Below are 19,284 nucleotides of genomic sequence, written 5' to 3' on the forward strand. Positions count from 1 at the left end.
AATAACCCTGGCGAGGGCTGGGCCAATCGAAGGCCAGGGCAGGCAGGATCCCGCCCTCTGCAGGCCGGACCCCTTTACGTGTGAGCGAGCGCCCCTCCTCGCTGAGGCCCAGTGCGTCCGGGGTGGAAGGGCGGGGCGAAAGTGTAGAATCACCTAAGAGGGCGGAGCCTTCTGGGGGTGGGATGGGGTCACGCGTTGGAAGCGTGCTGCGCACGCGTGACCGGCCCAGTGCCGGTGCAGGCCCAGTGCCAGAGCTTAAGTTTCGCGGCTGTTCTTTCTTCCTTGCTTAGTCCGGGCTTCCGGAAAAAGGAAGCTCTGGATCCCTGAGGAGCTGCCAGAGGCGGGTTCTGTCACAGTGGGCTCCCCCGAAACCGAGCGCTCCAACTGACTGGACGCCAAAAGGGGATCCTCCTGGGCCCCGGGGGAGGCGGGGATTCTCATCCGGCCGTACTGCTGGGGAGGGGTCCCCCGAGCGGTGCCTACGTGGCGGGAGTTCTGACTTGTGGAGCCCCTTGGAGGATGGAGGTCCTGACCGAACAGATCCTGTGGGCTCGGGGGTTTCGGCTGGGTTCCACGGAGCACCGGGGTCCTGACTGATGGGGTCTCAGGGAGTAGGGGCCAGGACTGGGCTCCACCACCCACAGCGTCCTAATCGAGTCCTACGGGAACACGATCCTAACCGATCCGGCCCGCTGGAACGCGCGTGCCACTTCCCGAATGGGCAGCCTCCCGGGCCGACTCGCCCTCCGTGGGACCCGGCTCCCCTCCCGGCGTGGCCGAGGGTGATCGTGATGGCCCGAGGGACCGGGCGTGGGACCCGCTCGCCCGACTCCGTGGGACTGGGCGGCCCGCCACCCGCCCCGGGGTGAGCCGTCGCCCCTCCTCTCCCGCGGGGGACGGGCTGGGGGTGGCGCCTGGCGGGCCGGGGCGGGCCCAGCGGCGGGGGCGCAGTCGCCGGGCCGCGGGCGGCGGGACGGACAGGGCCGGGGGCCGCGGTGGCACCCGGCGCGCGCCATGGACCTGCTGTCGGCGCTGAGCCTGGGCGAGCTGGCGCTCAGCTTCTCGCGGGTGCCGCTCTTCCCGGTCTTTGATCTCAGCTATTTCATCGTCTCCATTCTCTACCTCAAGTATGAACCAGGTGAGCTCGGGCCGGGGGCTGGAAGGGGGCGGTATCGAGGACCGGGGACGGAGGTAAACTCGGGTCGCAGGAGAGGGAGAACCCTGGATGATGAAGGCGGGAGTGGGTAGGACAGAACCAGGGACTGGATCGAGGGAGTAGGCGGATGCTGAGATCTTGGGGTTCTCCCACGCGGGCGCGGGCTAAGGAAGGAAGCCCCCGGGATGGTGGGGCTGGGGGAGGGTGAGCTGATGCGGGTGCGAAGGAAGAAGAAACGAGCTTGTTCAGGGGAGGGGGAACATCTGCGGGGGAGGTGGAGAGATGGGGCAGGGCTGCATGAACTTGAGCAAGGGGCTTAGACAGGCGGGGGTCGGCGCTGCTGGCAGCGTCAGCTGTCCTCACCGCCTGCTGCTGTGACCTCCCTTAATGCCCTTGGCACACAGAGTGGGAGCGGCTGATTAGTGTCTATATAAGGGCTGGCCTTGCAAGGAGCTGCGATCAGGTTCAGCGAAAGTGACACCGGGGGCCCCCCTTCTTGCTGCATCTATCTGGCACCCTCTCCTACCGTTCCTTCGCCATCAGCCGGTGGTGCTGGATCTCAGAGCCCTGTGGGAATTCTTCCAGGCTTGGCCAGGGATCCTTTCCACCTATGGAGCAGATCCGGCCTTGGAGCCGGGTGATTTGGGGTCATCCTCCTCCCTCAATTCCAGACCCTCTTGGGGAATTGCAGAAGATCGACTCTGTTTCTTTAAGTTTTTTAAAGCTTTTTTTTTTTTTTTTCCAAATGAGGACAAATGGCCTCCTTAGAATGTATTCTACTTTTATACAAGGTTCACCAAAGCAAATGTTTCTTGTTCATCTCCTAGTACTTTCTTTATCCTAGTGCACCAGCAAACTTAATGGACCAGAGAATTTAGCTTTAGAAAAAAATCAATCACTGGAAACTTTGTGACCTTTTCTCCCAGTTTGATTACCCCCCAAATCTCAGAATGAAAGTGACTTTTATTTTTCAGGGGATAAAAATAGGTACTCACGTTCACTAAAAAAATCAGACCGAAAAGCAAAAAGAGTTAATTTCATGGTGGCCACCCTCAGAGCTGGCTTCTGTGCATTTGTACCCATACAGTAGGCATAAGTGCGTGGTCTTACACAAACAGGATCACACTCTACTGTCAGGTAGCTCTGTTCTATTTTTGCCTACCCACATGCCAAAGCCTGTTTCTTTAAAAGCTCTTCTGAAAAGCAGTTACTTTGCAAAGCAAAATAAGCCTTTGTATTGCCCTATCATGAATGTGAGGCTGTGTGTTCCTGTCTGAAGAACTCCTGATGGCCATTGCCAGTTCTCTGGGCAATTTCAAATTCAGCACACCTTGGAAAATCCAAAATGTGAGGAGGCAGGTACCTGGAGGGATGGCTGTAGGGCACAAGTGACTAGAGAAGGAGGTCTCCATTACGCTGAGAGCCTGAAGAAAGGGTCTGAGTGTTTCTCCAAATATTTCCCAGAATAAACCATCTGCTCTAGAAATGCCAGACACTGAGGGTTCCAGAAGGTCAAGAAGTGATTCTTAACCCTGGCTGCACATTAGGTGCTCCTGGGGCTTTCAAAGCTCCATCCCTACTCCAGACCAACTGAATCAGAATATCTGGATACTTTGGTTTCACGCCTCCCTCTCCTAGTGACTGCTCTGTGCCGTCCACGTGGAGAATACCAACCCAGTTCAACTCCTCCTTTCATAAATGGGATTTATAAGGAAATGGGTAAGCTAATTTAAATATGCAGTCCCCTGGGGGTCCCATGGCTGGTATATACAGCCTCAAGACTCAAACCCAAGTATATTTAGGTTTAGAAAAGCAAGCTGCTTGATTGAGCTATTAGTGCTGTGCACGCTGAGCCTCTGTACCGTTTCTTCTCTGAATTCAGCAACAAAATTTGCATAGCCAGCTATGAAATGACAGTATGGGGCCCCTTGTGCAGAAATGAAGAATTTCAATATGGCGACATCCAGACATTCAGTTTGGGGGGCCCTTCTGAGCTCAGGGTTCCCAGAAGTTAGCTCTGGCTGATGAGAGCCAAGCCGGCTTTAAGGAAAAACCACTAACATGGAAGTCAGTTCCACCCCGAGCACAGGCACACATAGTAACTTGGTTACTTCACTTCTGTGAGCTTCAGTCTGTTCATCTGTGGCATGGGATCACTGGTAAAATAATCCTGGATTCCCTTTCCTGGCTATTGTGGAGATCTGCCAAGAACTTTGTCAGTTGTTGAGTCTAAGGCGTTTGTGAGAGGTGGTTATATTTATTTGAAAGTCTATGGAGAAATGTTATCTGGGGTACTGGTGTTTTCTGGGTCAGACTATCTGGAGAATCCTGGGCCAGAATGAAGCTTAAGGGTGTGCTTCTCAATCTGTGTCACCTGGGAGCTGGTTAGAAATACAAAGTCCCAGGCCCCACCCAGACCTACTGAAACTGAGTCGTATTGAACAAGATCCCAAAGTGATCTGTAAGCATGCTGAAGTTCAAGAAGGGATGAACTAAAAGAGGCAAGGCTTCTTATTAAATCTGGAGCTTCCTCGGGGCAGGAGGTTGGAGTCTGGCCCTTTTTTCTGGAGCCTCGAAATCCATGCAAGAAGGGAGGACATAGTAGGTGCTGTATGCACAAATGAATGAACGAATGACAATCCTAGATACCTAAAGCCCTGATCCATCCAAAGAAACTGTCAGAAAGTGATTCTCAAACTTGGTTACATATCAGACTCACCTGAGTAACTTAGTCTTTCATCCAGGCAGCCCCGATCTATCTTTGAAATCAGAATCACTGGGGGTGGCACCAACTTCAGTACAGATGCCTTTCAGTGTCCATGGGGGATTGCTTCTAGTCACCCTCCACCACCACAGATACCAAATCCAGGGTGCTCAAGTCCCCTCTGTACAATGGTGCAGTATTTGCATAGAACTACACACAATCCTCCTTAGACTTTAAATCACCTCCAGATTACTTGTAACGCCTAAAACAATGTAAACACTGTGTGCATAGTTGTAATTCTAGGGAATCATGACGAGGAAAAGCCTGGGCATGTTCCGTACAGAGGCAGGGTTTTCCCTCAAAGATTTTCAGTCCTGTTAGTTGAATTTGCAGATTCAAAATCCACAAAGGCTGAGAGTATTTCTTGAGGTTCCCCAGGTAAGAACCACTTCGCTACACAGGTTTCCCAGCCTCAGCTCTAGACATTTAGGGTGTTGGCCACCCTGTGAATTCTGAGATACTGTATAGCATTACTGGCCTCTACCCTCTAGATGCCAACAATACCCCTGCCCCCAGTAATAATGACAACCAGAAGTGTCCCCAGACATTGCCAGTGGGTGGAAGGGGCTCAAAAATGGTTCATCTAGACCATAAATCTCAAACTCCAGTGACTCCAGGGGCAGGCAGGCCATACGTAGGGAAGCAAACCAGGTAAAGACCGTGCCCAGGTGAGAGCCAGTCAAGGGCACCTCCACCTTGTTGGAGCTGGAACTGCCAGAGCTGTTTTTTCAAGGGAAACTAGAAATGTAGACTTGTAGCTCTGTGTGCTTCTAGAATGTTCCCGACATTCCGTCCAAACATTTTTTCTCTTTTAAATTAATAGACTTTATTTTTTTCAGAGCAGTTTTATGTCCACAACAGAATTAGGCTGTTGTGGTTTCCATTTGCTGGCCCCCAGCCCACACTCGGCCTCCCCATCATGAACCAGAGTGAAATGTTTGTTCCCAGTGATGAATCAACAGTTTTGTCACCAGCAGCAGCAGCAGCATTTTTCAATGCTGGGGATGGAATACAGGGCTTCACATGTGCTAGCCAGGCACTGTAACCCTGGCCACACCCCCATCATCATCATATGATCATTATTATCATGTATATCAGCATCACCATCGACCAGAGTCTGTCTACATCAGAGTTCCATTCTGTGGATTCCAGCAACTGTTCAACAAGTGTCCACCATGGTAGCATCACACAAAATCATTTGACTGCCCTAAAGATTCTCTGTACTTCACCTATTCATCCCTCCCTTCATGAGCAACCACGGATCTTTTTACTGTCTATTGCTGTCTCTTTTCCTGAATGTCAAAGAGTTGGACTCATGTAGTAGGGAACCTTTTCAGACTGGCTTCTGTCACTCAGTATACATTCAAGGCCCACATCCCTGTCTTTCTGCCTCTCACCAGCATGCAGAATACTATGCCACCAAACAGTTGGATGCACCATTTTTTATCATTCGTGGTTAGAATCTGATTATTTCTGGGACAATGGAGGCAGAGGAGTCAAAGACAGCAGTTCATCTGTTCCTGGTTTGACACCTCTGGTTTGAACTATAGGCTTTCTGAAGTTAAGTTGGTTCTCATCCTTCAGCCTTGGGAGGCTGTGTGTCCATGATCTGCATCTTAAATGGGAGGAAACAGGCAGAGAATTGAGCTCAAAGGTTTAGGAGAACAGAACTTGTCTTAGTCACTGAAAGACTCAGACACTACACCACGCCACACATTTTAGACTTCAAATTAAGTAACCCAGAACAGCAATGCTAAGATGCACTGGGGACCCTTCTAGCACCGTGCTTCTGTCTGCAAATGAGGTGTCGAGTCCAGAGAGTGGTGCCATGGAGGCCATCACAGACTAGCAGCAGAGGACCAAGGTGTCTTCCTCCCTCGGGAAACAGCGTTCAGTTTTTAGAATCCATCCCATGGGGCTGGAGGTGTCGCTCAGTGGTAGAGTACTTGCCTGGCAGGTGTAAGGAAGGCCTGAATTCCATCACAGCAACACACACACACACACACACACGTCCACCCACTGAAATCCTCACCCCCAGTATTTTCCATTTTTGTTGAATTCCAAGATTACACAATTCCAAGTGCATAATTGTCAAGCACTAAGCAATTTCTTCACCCTCTCAGCACCCTGTGGAATGACTGATAACACAAGGGTGGCCCATCTTGGCTAGGTTTGCCTAAGACAAGCCCCACAAGTCTAGTGTCCCAGGAAAACCCCGGACTCAGGCAAAGCATGATGGTTGGTCGCCATCTTCATTATGCACATGAGCAAACAGCCCACGTGACCAGCCCAAGCTTAGCCAGTGAGAGGGTAATGCTTTCACGGCATTTGAATTTGAAACCCAGGTTCTCCAGGTTCCTGGTACTGCCCCCAAGCCAGCAAGAGGAACCAAGGACTTGTCAAAGGACTATGCCTGGGTTTTGGAGCCAGGGGGGACAGTTTCTGAGCCATGGCCTTGCTGTGGATCCTTGGGGCAGGGCTGTCTCCTGAGACCTGTCTGTCCTTCTGAGCTTGCTAGAGGAATCCATGATGATAGTGATAGGGAGGGGTATATGCTCATCCTGGTCTTTTGACAGTAGGACAGACAGACTGGGGAACAGGGGTGAGGGACAGTTACTTGCCCAAGCCACCCCAGGGTAAATGCTGAAACCAGGACCTGAGCATGTGACTTGACCTGGGCATGCTTGTGGAACAAACCCAGAGGCTGCTTGTCATGTTGCTTGCTGAACCTCAGGCCCCAGCCCCCACTCCCCAGCTCGGCCCCTGGGAGGATCCCAAAGGACATAAGAAAGACCCTGGAAAGAATTCAGCCCCTGGGAGTTATTTTTAGATGCAGAAGTATCCATTTCTGCAAAACATGTGTGCCTCACCTGACCTGGCTCCTGAAGGACCCACCAGCTGCTCCGGAGGATCAACTCTCAGTGGAGGCCATGTTTTAAATAGATAGCCAGGACGGGAGAGGAGAGCGCTGGGCTTCATATCCAGGGACCTTGGTTAATGTAGAGATTTAGGACAACACTGAGGGCCAGGAGAAGATGCAGTCAGGACTCATAACCCCAGGATGAGATGGGGAGGGGATGCTGTACCCCAGCCCTCATAGGCAAAGATAGAATTAGGGTTCCCATCTGACAATAAGAAAGATATGCAGAGGAAAATTGGTTCTTTCAGGGTCACACAGTTAGTTGGTGGGAGTGACGGAAGAGAGTGTATTCATCACATACTCTACAACTATTTGTACTGGGCATGTGTGATGATCATAAAATATAGTCTGTGGAAGAGATGGACCCATAAATTCTATATAGTCCTACAGTGGAATGCTACATAGCAGTGAAAATTAATGTTACCCGTGAAAAATATTGTGCTAAGTAAGTAAGTAACCACACAAAGGCCACATGCGTTTTCTGATTCCACCTATTTGAAATACAAATCAGCCCTCCCTATCCAAGGATTTAACCAACCATGGATCAAAGCCATTTGAAAAAAGTTGCCTCCAGGCTGAACATGAACAGAATTTATTTCTAGTCATTATTCCTAAACATGCAGTATAAAAATTACTGACATGGCGCTTACATTGCCCTGGGTCTTCTAAGTCATCTAGAGGTGATTTAAAGCCTATGGGAGGGCTGGAGGGGCTAGTGCAGCACATTGCATACAACAGGAGGACGTGGTGGGGGGGAGCCACTCACTTCATGGAGGCCAGAAAGCAGACAGGAAGGGGCCACAGTCCCACGTGAGGGCACCCCACAGTAACCTAACTTCCTCCCACTAGGTTCTAGCTCTTAAAGGTTCCACCGCCTCCAAACTTGCCTCAGGTTGGTGATCAAGCCTTTAGCGTATGGGCCTTTGGAGGACTTTAAGATTCAAACCATCACGTGGGGCACAGAATGCCTGGCCTCAGACTTGCTCAGCATTGCCAGCTGCCTCTGGGGTGGTTATGCCCAGATGTTCCCACCTGTTTTTGCATGAGAATCTCAGGCATTGGAGGACATTTCCCCTCTGTGAGGTTGACCAAACTGTAAAGGAAGTATCTCCTTCTAGGCAGTAGAACTTAGTGTTTCTCCATGGAAGGACAGACAGGGAAGATTATTGTTCTTATAACAATCTTACAACGTGATCCAAGGTGCCCAGCACAAAATGCCTCTTCATTTGCTTAAATGTGAATTCCACTATAGCTGGGGTTGTGGCATGGTAGTAGAGTGCTTGCCTAGCATATGCAAAGTCCTGGGTTCCATCCCCCACAATGCAAAAAAAAAAAAAAGAGAGAGAGAGAGTGCTGGAATATCAACTCCATGATGGCGGGGACCTAATCTGTCTTGCTCATCATTGTAGCATCAGGATCCAGCCCGGTACACCTTCACCGCGAGTCCATTCACGCACAGCTGTTCCGGGGACAGCTACTAGGCGTCAGGCACAGCCTGCGCACCTGGGACCTAGCAGCAGCTGAGGCCTCGGTGGTCCCTGCAACACATGGAGGGATGAAGATGAGTCCACTTGCTGAACGTGTCCATAGTGTGTAGAGGTGTCCTTGTCGGCTTGGGCTGCTATAAAACAATCCCACTGATGGTGGCTGTCAACCACAGACACCTGCTCCTCACAGCTCTGGAGGCCACACTTCCGAGGGTGGGGTGCCAGCCCAGTGGGGCTCTTGCAGGGGTCTTCTTCAGTTTGCAGGCTGCCCCCTCCTCGGGTAACCCCCTACGTGGAGAGACTCCTACAGGGCCCTGGTCCCAATCACGGGGGGCCCACCTTCATGCCCCAGGCACCTCCAAGGGCTCTGCCTCCTGAAGCCATCACACTGGAGAAGGTCGGGCTCCCACATGAGGTGACGTTTGGGAGGACGGGGACATGGGTCCAGAACAGTAGGCGTTCCTGGCATGGAGGGACCAGATGTTCAGAGGTGACTACTTAAAGATAAAGGCATCCAACGTTCAGAAAGAACACTTCTACCCCTTCCACATACACAGGCACAAAAGAAGAAAATTAAAAAAGGAAGTACCTAAACTAAATTCCCCTCCCCGCCACTGCCCACCCAGTACTGGGAATTGGACCCAAGGCAGGGCTCTACCTTTGAACCAGCACCACTGCCCCTTTTTCAAACATTTATTAGTTGTCAACGGACCTTTATTTTTTATTTCTATGCGGTGCTGAGGATGGAACCCAGTGCCTCACACGTGCAAGGCAAGTGCTCTACCCCTGAGCCACAACCCCAGCCCCCAGCCCCTTTCTTATTTTTATTTTTGAGAAGGGTCTACTATGTTGTCCAGGCTGGCTTCAGACTTGCCATCCTCTTGCCTCACACCTCCAAGCAGCTGGGACTACAGGTACATACCATTCGCCCAGCTTGTCTGATTATCTTTATTAATAAGAGATTACGTATGTAACCTCATTGTCTTATGTCCATACTGAGTGAAGTTTTTATTTAAGTACAGCATTTGACAGCTGTAAGCAAAATACCTGAAGCTGGGGTCTAATAAGGAGAAGGTTCACTTAGCACATGGTTTTGGATACGGAAGGTAGAAGATCGGGAGGCCTCGTGTTCAGCCTCTGCTGAGGGCCTCAGCAGATGGCATTGTGGAGGGAGCTGTTGCAAAAGGGAGCGGTCACGTGGTGAGATAAGAGATTCGGGGGTCAGGCTTCCCTTTTTCCTTTGTAGTGCTGCAGATGGAACCCAGGGCCCTGCCCATGTTAGGCAAGCACTCTAACACAGCCAGTTTTTACTGTTAATTACTTTGAGACAGGGCACCAGTAAGTTGCCCAGGCTGGCCTTGAACCTGCAACCCTCCTGCCTCAGCCTCCCAGGTAGTTGGGATTACACGTGTGCACCTCCATGCCTCCCACAGGCCTCACCACCTCTCAAAAACACCACAGCGGAGACCAGGTTTCCAAAACTTGACCCGTTGGCAGAGAAACCACAGGCAAAGCACAGCAAGGAGCATCCTGGGTGTCAGGCGAGGCTGAGGGGGCAGAGCAGCCGTTTCGCACGCCTTGGTCCTAAAGTTTTTCTCTGCAAAATGGAACTAGTCAGGGAGGGAATCAAAATGATGGAATAAGTGACTCAGGTGTGGCAGTCGAGGACGGTGACGATATTAGCATGAAGATGGAGCCTATTAGTTCCCAGATCAGGAAGACTTTTAAATGGAGAGTACAAAGTTGCAAGAATCTTGAATAGGTGTTATTTCTGTGCCTCTCATGTTGTGTTCCCAAAAACTCATTTTTAAAGGACTAGACTCCCCCTTATTGTGGAAATTTGTGTGTGTGGTGTGTATGGTGTGGGTGTGATCTGAACTTTTAAGTGATTTTTATCTTGAAAGAGTTTATGACTCAATGAGAAGTTGCAAAAATGGTAACAGAGTTTGCAAGACCCTTCACCCAACTTCCTACAGTGATGACATTGTACAGAACAACAGCTTCTTAGTAACACCAGAGGTTGTCATTGGTACAGTGCTTTAGATCAACTACAGATTTTAACTAACAGTTTTTACGTATACTTTTTTTAATGCCTTTATTTATTTATTTTATTTATTTATATGTGGCAATGAGGATCAAACCCGCTGCCTCACTCATGCTAGGCGGGCGCATTACCAGGGAGCCGCTACCCTGGCCCCATTGTGAATACTTTTTTAAAAAATGGTTTTTGAGAGAGTCATACTGCCTTACCCCAGTTATCCTGCCTCCTGCTCCAGAATAGCTGGAACTACAGGACATGTCATCTTGCCTGGCACCTCTTGCACGTACGTGTGTGTGCATGGTGTATGCAGCTACTTTTATGAGGCCGTATTACATGTGGGTGTGAATAACCATATAGAGTCAGAACTCAGAATGATGCCAACCCCACACCGAAAGCTCCCCGTGCTGCTCCACACTGTTAGGGCCTCCTCCCAAACCTGGCTCCTGGTCTCTGTCACTCATCACTGTGCTTCTGTCACCAGGAGAATATCTTATAAACTATGTCATACAGCATTTCTGGGATTGCCGGCTTCTCGTTCCCCATAATGTCCTCGAGATACTTCCACGTAGCGATGGTGGGAAAGCAAGGATCATGCAGTAGAAAGTGGACTTCGAGCTGTGAATCTAGATCTTTCTCTGGGCTGTGTGCAGCAGCCCGCAGTCGCCAGCAGAGGAACCACAGTAGAGTGTGCCAGGTGGCGAAGCGGGGATGTGTGGCATTTTCAGCCTGTCGTGGGCTTATGGGACATCACCCATCAGAAGTCGAGGGGCATCTGCACTCAGTTGTGCCGGCATCACGGTGGAGAGAAAGCTGCACCCTGTGGCTCGCATCAGCTCCCGGTTCCTCCAGCCCTTCGCCACCACTCATCTGCTTTGCTATCCTTTTCACACTGAATGAAATGCCAAGATCAAGAGTAGGGTGGAATCCACGGCACAGGGCTTGGGAACCCAGGCAAGAGTGCCAGCTCAGCAGAGCGAGGACGCCTCCCTGGAGGACGTGTGCTTTGTGCTTGGCTACTTCTGCTCTTGGGTTCTTCTTCCTCCCTTGCCACCATCTTGGAATGGCCTCGCTACCTGCCTGCCCTGTGTTCCCCCGTTTCACGTAGTTCAGTACTAAAGGACTCCCCTAAGCGTGCCCTGTGCGTTCCCAACACCGGCTCGCCTTCCCTGTGCCGTGCCCCAGCGGCTCTCCCCTAGGGGCACAGGGCTGGGCGCTCTCCAGCTGTTGCCTTTTCTGCACCTCTGCTTGCCCAGGACCCAGCTGAGCCCTCTCCCCAGCACAGGCGCGTTCTGTGAGCAGGAGGAAGTGCGCTCAACCACAGGAACCTGGCCCTACTTGTACTTGCTTTTATTTTTCCACTTCATTTTGCTGTGTTTTGTTATGTCACCATCACACTTCTCTGAGCATGGTGGGAAGAGGCCCCGCTCAGCTCTGCTGCTTCTCTGTGCGCCTCTCTGAGCCTCCCTGAAATTGGCTCACTGCGGGCACTGGGTGGGAGCACAAAGAAAGGCAGCCAGATCGGGACAGGCTGACCTGCGGGCAAGGGATGAAGCATGCTCTTGGTGACAGAGCGGGGGACATTCCTGTGCCCCACAGGAGCGGTCGAGCTGTCCCGACGCCACCCGGTGGCCTCCTGGCTGTGTGCCATGCTGCACTGTTTTGGGAGCTACATCCTGGCTGACCTGCTCCTCGGGGAGCCCGTGATTGACTACTTCAGCAACAACTCCAGCGTCCTGTTGGCCTCGGCTGTCTGGTAAGCCATCCGGGGTGGGAGGCGGGGAGAGTGGGCTGGGGACAGAGGTGACCCCGCACCAGGGAGGTGGAAGGAAGCAGTAGGTCAGAGGAGCCAGAACCCACCCACTCGGCCTCCAGGGGGCCCTGAACACGCTGCCCCCACGCCAGCCGCCCTGAGCCGGGCAGGGGGAGGAGGGTGTGGCATGACCCCTCTGTCTGCTGCCCAACGCGGGGTCTTCTCTCCCCAAAGGTACTTGGTTTTCTTCTGCCCCCTGGACCTCTTCTACAAGTGTGTCTGCTTCCTGCCAGTGAAGCTCATCTTCGTGGCCATGAAGGAGGTGGTGAGGGTCCGCAAGATCGCAGTGGGCATCCACCATGCACACCACCACTACCACCACGGGTGGTTCGTCATGATCGCCACGGGGTGGGTCAAAGGTAAACCTGGTGAATAGCACCCCAGACCTCCCCACCAGCCAACACCCAGTCCACAGCTGTGTGGCCAGTTCCTAATCAATAGGACATGGGTGACAGCAAAAAGAGCCAGTACTCCTAGAGCAGGGTTTCTTGGCACTGCTGGCATTTGGGTGCATCGTTCTTGGTGGCAGGTCTGCACTATGCGCTGTAGGAGTCTGAGCTACATCCTGATCTCCCACTACATGCCAGTAGCACCCTTGTGCCCAGCCAGGGTGACCAGCGATGTCCCAGACATTGCCAAATGCCTCCTAGAGAGCCAAGCCACCCAGATGAGCACTCTTTCTGCAGAGCACTAACTCCAGGGCCTTCCATCTGTGGGGACCTCAGCCCTTCCTGTCAGCCAGTGAAGTCTACAGACACTTGTAATGTTTTTATTTATTTGTTTATTTATTCATTCATTTATTTTTGGTACTGGGGATGGAACCCAGGGCCTTATGCTTGCTAGGCAAGCGCTGTACTACTGAGCTACACTCCCAAGTCCATTGTATGTTTTTAAGTGCATAAAATAAATGGGCTAACAAAGGTAGCCCATTATTATAAAATGCAGTTATCAAAATGATTTTTAAATACAATATCACAATTTCATGCCTCTTTATTAATGCATTTACAGCAGACCTTCCACTAGCCACTAGGAACCATTGAACTTTTGAAGTGATTCTGAAACCATTTGCAACAACTGGAATATGAAAAGGAAAAACATCCATCGATTTTATTGGTGGCTGGAGATGCCTGCTGAGATCACTGCCTCCCTTCACCATGGAAGGAAAGGCTGGTTTCAGTGGGAGGCTGTGAAAATGGAGATGTACTTGTTTCCTGTCCAGCATCGTAGACTCCTGACTCAGGGCAGGTCTTGAGTCCAGGCCTTTGTGTGTCATATCTCATTTGATCCTTAGGAGCGTCTTTTAGGAGAGATCAGCTTCAGCCCCTTTTGCTGAGGAGGAACATGAAATGACTTGCCCAAGGTCACACAGATAAGAGGCACAGTTGGGTTTGGCTCCATGTCCTTTGAACGCAGTGTCTGTGTTCTTAATTCTTTTGAAGTTCTCCTTTCCCGCTCCTCCATCCCTTAGTTTTCTAAAGGGCAAACTAAGATAGACTTTAAAAGAAAAATGCGGTTGAGGATGTAGCTCAGTGGTCGAGCACTCACATTATGCCCTGGGCTCAGAGCGTAAGAGGGACATTTTTATAATCATAAAAGGGTCAATTTACCAGAAAGATATAACAATTATAAACATATATGCCTCTAAAAACAGCACCAAAAATACATAAAGCAAAAACTGACAGAATCAAGAGACAGCTTGACATTAATAATTGGAGAAATGGACCAAGGAATAATAGGAATTTAAAGAAAAAAGACTTAAGTGTGTGCAAAAAGTCTCTGAGTGCCTTATCCCCATTTCCTGCCTGTAAAGGGTGGGTGCCTCCAAAGTCACAGCGCGAGAATCACCCTCCATTGAGCCATGGCTTCCTTAGTCACTGCCATTTGAGACTGGGTCATTTCTTGCTGTGGGCACTGTCTCAAGCATTATAGGATATTGAGCAGATGCCAGTAGCATCCCCTCCCGTTGTGACGACCCCAAGTGTCTCTCTAGACATTGCCCGATGCCTTGATGGCAAGATAGCCCAGCTGAGCAGCCCCGGCCCAGTGGTAGACGTCAGGTACCCCGTTGACGCACTGGTCCCGCCCAGTGGTAGATGTCAGGTACCCCGTTGACGCACTGGCCCCGCCCAGTGGTAGATGTCAGGTACCCCGTTGACGCACTGGTCCCTGGAGTGAGTTTCCAAGCCTCTTTAGCCAATGGGGGAAAAGGAGAGGATTTCTTCCAGTAATTTTTCCTACCTGCAGCTGATGATCAGGCTCAGTGTCCCCTAACGAAGTGTCCAGCAGCAGATAGGCGCTTCCTTGGGAGTGCAGACAAGAAGAAAGGGGCATACAGGGTGGCTGGCCTGTTCAGCAGTGCCCTGTCCCGTAGGCTCTGGTGTCGCCCTCATGTCCAACTTTGAGCAGCTGCTCCGAGGAGTCTGGAAGCCAGAGACCAACGAGGTCCTGCACATGTCCTTGTGAGTACCCCACAGGCCCTCCCCTCCTCCTCTCTGTGTATTCAGATATCTTACTCTAGGCGGATACTGCTGATAACTTAGAGAACCCTCAGCTCCTGACACTCTTAGAAGCTTCCAGAGGCTATGTCTGGGGAAACCCACAGTGGGAGCCACAGCTCTGCCTAGAGGGTGGGGGCTGGAGGAGCTGATGTTTGATTTGGGTTTTGAAAGGTGAGTAGGAGTTTTCTGGCTAAAAAGGAGCCTCTGGCCAGAGACGAGCGTCTCTGCCAACTGTCAAGTCAGAAAAGAGCAGTGCTTTTACCAGGTCTCCAGGGTAAGAGTATGTAGTATGAGTGGGACCAAAGAGCTTGGGTGGAGCGTGGGGTGCAGAGCATGGGGTGTGGAGCATGGGTGGCTAGAGCCAAGAAGAGGAAGGTGAGCAGGACCCGAGAGCAGCATCCAGCACCCTGCAGGATCCCGGGATGCATTTAACCTAATGCATGTTTGAAGGAAGTAAAACTGTAGCCGTAAAAGTAAGAGAGAATTAAAAGGCTCACTCACAGGCCAGTGAAGATCACCTCCCATTTCATACTGTGGCAAATATGGCTTTGCCCCTCCTCCCAAAGTTGCTTCCCCCCTGAGTTCACCACAGAGAAGTGGGGCCCCAGATCCTGGAGCCCTTATGTGGCTTGTTGCCGAGCTGGCAAGTGCCTTCCTCTCTCAGACTCATCAGCTGAGTGACGGTCAAGGGGTTCTGTGGGGGCGCACACATAAACCACTTGGCCCTGGAACCCAATGGTGCCAGGTGGAATCACCACCTAGTGCAATGAGCGACAGCTCTTCGTATTCTGCAATGAAGAAAAAGAAAGTTAAGAAGAGCTTGTGCTGCAGTCACACTGTCTGGGGGTGGGGGGCGAGCTGTTTGGGGATCCCTAAGACCACCCAGAGTTTCACTGGTTTGCCGGAAGGACTCGCAGAACCCAGCAAACTGTTGTACTCAGGCCATGGATAATTCCAATGAGAGGACACAGACTGAAATCAGCAGGGGTAACGGGCAGAGTCCAGAAGACACCGGATGGGAGCTTCCAGTTGTTTTCTCCCCGTGGAGTCGCATGGACATCACTTAATTCTCTGAGCAAAGGTGTGACAACAGGCATGGTGCACTGCCGGCCAGGGAAGCTCCCCTGAGCCTTGGTGCCCTGGGTTCTGATTGGGGCTCAGTTGTGTAGGCACAGTTAACCGCCTGTTGACTGCCTTCGTCTCCAGACCCTCCAGAGGCTGAGCAGATGGCATGTTGCCCAAGGCCCCCACCATAAATCATATTGCTGCTCTCTGATGTGATCCAAGACAAAACAAAAACAAAAACAAGACACTCTTAGCATCCAAAGTCTCAAGGGCTTAGAGGGCACCTCCCAGGAGCCGGACAGAGGCCGGACCTTGACTTCAGGCTAAGTTAACCCATCTGTATACAGAGAGATGCCACTTTATCCCTGCCCCCATGCACCTTCCCACTCACGGGAAGCTGGGGAGGAGCCAGGGCTGGGGCAGGCAGGTGCCTGGGTACAACACAGACCGTGGTCTTGTGGGTGCCTCCTGGTAATGGCGGCTGCTCCCTCCAGCCCCACCAAGGCCAGCTTGTACGGAGCCATCCTCTTCACCCTGCAGCAGACCCGCTGGCTCCCGGTGTCCAAAGCCAGCCTCATCTTTATCTTCACCATGTTCATGGTGTCCTGTAAGGTAAGCCTCCCTCTGCCCGTGGCCTTCCTGCGCTAACCAGGCTGCCCTGAACCTCCTAGGATGTGGGTGGGATGTGGGAGGGACTGGACAGGACTGCCTAGGGAAGCTTGGCAGCGGGTCGGTGGAAGGGGAGGCTTTACGATGCAGTTTCCATCAGGTGGGGAGGGAATGAGGAAGACAGGCCTTCTAGGGTGGGTTCATCCCGGGTGAAGACCGAGGGAGAAGGTGCCATGGCACAGAGGCTAGAGGACCTTGAAGCTGGGAAGGCACCCTCAGGTCATCCAGAGCTCCGCTGGACCAGGAACGATTCTGGTCTGTCAGGATCATCCCACCCAGGAAGGGTCTTCCGGGCCACTCTCTCCTCAGTCCCAAGGAGGTGGGTTACTCTGCCATGGTTTCCCCAAAGCATGGAAGGCCCCAGCTTGGGGCCGTGTCCCCCCCCCAGAAGGAAATGTGTGAGTCTCCTTGATGGGGGGGCGAGGGAAACGGGGCCCAGGCTTGTTCCACCTGCTCGTGATACGGTGCCTGGCCAAGTGCGCTGTCCACTCAGGCGCCTAGTGCAGAACACCAGGGACCCTGGAGCTTATCGTGGTAGAATGTGGCGCTCAGAGTTCTGGAGGCTGGAAGTCCAAGATCAGGGTGCCGCCTGGCTGGGCCACTGAGGGTCCCCTTCCCAATTGCAGATGGTGGGCGTCTCAGTGTGTCCTCATGTGGCGGAAGGGCCCAGGGCAGCTCTCCTGGCCCTTGCTTCCTAAGGCACTAAGCCTATTCAGGAGGACTGTACACCCATGCCTGGCCACCCCCAAAGGCCTCCTCTGCTAATATCATGACCTTAGAGTTTAGGTTTTAACATGAATTTGGGGGGACACATTCAAGCCGTGGCTCCTCTCAGTGCCCAAGTGGGGGGAGTGACTCATGCAGGATGAGTGTCCAACTGTCCCAGCATGCCCGGCCTGCCCAAGCTTGACCACCAGAAGTCACACATCCCTGGACACCTGGTGGTTGGTCATCCTCCTGGAGGTGCACGCAGCCTCAGGGCTGGGGCTGGGTTCCCCCACCCTGACCTCACTGACCCCTTTTCTCTTCTGTCTTGGTCCCTCTCTGGCTCTCACGGTCCCCTGCCACCTCTCTCCAGGTGTTCCTGACAGCCACTCACTCCCACAGCTCCCCATTTGACGTCCTGGAGGGCTACATCTGCCCTGTGCTGTTTGGAACAGCCTGGGGAGGTGACCATCACCATGACAACCACGGAGCATCCCATGGCGGCTCCCATGGTGGCGGGCCAGGTGCCCAGCATTCCGTCCTGCCTGCCAAGTCCAAGGAGGAGCTGAGCGAGGGCTCCAGGAAGAAGAAGACCAAGAAGGCAGATTAGGGGGTGGCCCAGGGGACCCACAGGCACCAGGGGTAGGACCAGGCCCAGGACCTCACAGCTGGAGGTTATCCTGGGCTCATTGCCCATCTCTGGGCCTTGATTTCCCCATCTGCAAATCGGGGCCATCAGCTCATCCTCCAGGGCTGAGGTAGGGATTAAATGAGATATGATGGTGGACTTTTGTAGGAATGGAGGGTTCCTCTCTCTCTGTCAGGCCCCCTGTAGGGTCACAACTTTTATAGGAGCGCAGAAAATCCCAGTAGCAGCTCCTACTAAAAATCCTGGCATTTATTCTTTGTTCGTTTTTGGTTTTGTCTTTCTTCTCTGAAATTGTATCTGGACTCAGAGAATTTTAAGCCATGTCGAGACTCATTTGATGGGTATTTCCTAAGTATCTACTATGAGCCAGGTGCTGTGATTTCAAAGTTTTGCTTAGGCTCCTCAATGGTTAGACCTTCCATGCCCAGAACATTCTGAGGCCTGCTGGGCATCCCTGGGTAAGTTGCTTCCCTTCTCTGAGCTTCAAGTTCCCCATCTGTGGAGTGGAGACCCTTGGCCCTCTGTACAGAAGGCAAGACATGGCAAAACTTTATGTGCTCATAAGCACTGTGCAGTCAGGAAGGGAGGTCAGGGCTGTTGTGAAATATGATTAAAAACAGCTTTGCGTTTTAGATCATTTGTTTGTGGATCAGAGAACCTCACTGTTACCCAGCCAAAAAGAGACCCCAGTGGACCCATCTGAGGCAGGTGCGAGGATTCAAATAGTGATCTTTGGCTTCAGGCTGCCTCCAAACCAAAGACATGCAGCCGGCTGCCGGGGGTTCCAAGATCCAACTCTGTTGAAGGAGCTCCGGGTGTTCACTGGAAGTGTCAGGCCTTCCTTGTGCTGAAATCTGTCCCGGTCGCTCATCCAGTCATTCAACAGACAGACTAATGCCTACTCTGAATGTTTTTGCTGCTGCTGGGCAGGCCCCGAACTTGTATGGGGTGAGCAAACTCCCTCGTCCGAGCCTAGTCAGCAAGACGTCTGAGAGGGGTGGTGGGGGTGGACACGTCCAGTCTCAGGTTGGGTTTGAGCCCAGATCAGGTTGGGGTCCCAATTATTACCCATCTGTTGGGCAAGTGCCTTGTTCCAGTGATGCCCAGGAGTTGGGTGGGTCCTGAGGCTTCAAGCCCCCCCATTTCATCCTCTTGCATGTCCGTCAAAGCTCGGCATGAGGGGTCCGCCAATAAATCCGATGTGAATGAACCCTCCCGGCTTGTCTGACTGATTCTTTGACCTTGAGTTGTGGGAACAGTGGGGTGATGGATCTGTGGACCAGCTTGATTGTGGCGCTGTTTCCACAGGGCTGTACGGTTTAGAGCTTATTAAACTCTTACCTCTTTACATATGTACAGTTCACAGCAGTTGGATAAATAAGGCTATTTTTTTAAAACCCTCAATAAGACAAAAGCTCCATAAAAATTGGGGAAAAAGGCTTGAAACCTGATATGGTTTGGAAATGGTCCCCCCAGGTTGATTGCTGGAGGTTTGGTCCCAGGGTGTCGGGACGTAAGTG

At 52.0% G+C, this 19,284-nt stretch overlaps 1 protein-coding gene across 1 annotated transcript; it reads left to right on the forward strand.

Moving 5' to 3' along the window:
* The first annotated feature begins 933 nt into the window (after positions 1–933).
* Positions 934–18,979, forward strand: TMEM38A (transmembrane protein 38A). Its single transcript, XM_079115842.1, has 6 exons — positions 934–1,138; positions 11,965–12,121; positions 12,353–12,537; positions 14,550–14,637; positions 16,236–16,353; positions 17,489–18,979. Exons 1-6 carry the CDS (start codon positions 1,015–1,017, stop codon positions 17,723–17,725), a joined length of 909 nt encoding a protein of 302 aa, XP_078971968.1. The 5' UTR covers positions 934–1,014; the 3' UTR covers positions 17,726–18,979.
* Positions 18,980–19,284: the final 305 nt, after the last annotated feature.

Source organism: Sciurus vulgaris, assembly GCF_902686455.1.
Source record: "Sciurus vulgaris genome assembly, chromosome: 16".
Classification (NCBI taxonomy): Eukaryota; Metazoa; Chordata; class Mammalia; order Rodentia; family Sciuridae; genus Sciurus; species Sciurus vulgaris.

What these genes read in the sequence shown, in the direction of transcription:
- TMEM38A (XM_079115842.1), top strand. Translation starts at nt 1,015, where the DNA reads ATGGACCTGCTGTCGGCGCTGAGCCTGGGCGAGCTGGCGCTCAGCTTC. An exon ending in CTGTTGGCCTCGGCTGTCTG is followed by an intron (nt 12,122 to 12,352) that starts GTAAGCCATCCG and finishes CTCTCCCCAAAG; the next exon opens with GTACTTGGTTTTCTTCTGCC. An exon ending in TGTTCATGGTGTCCTGTAAG is followed by an intron (nt 16,354 to 17,488) that starts GTAAGCCTCCCT and finishes ACCTCTCTCCAG; the next exon opens with GTGTTCCTGACAGCCACTCA.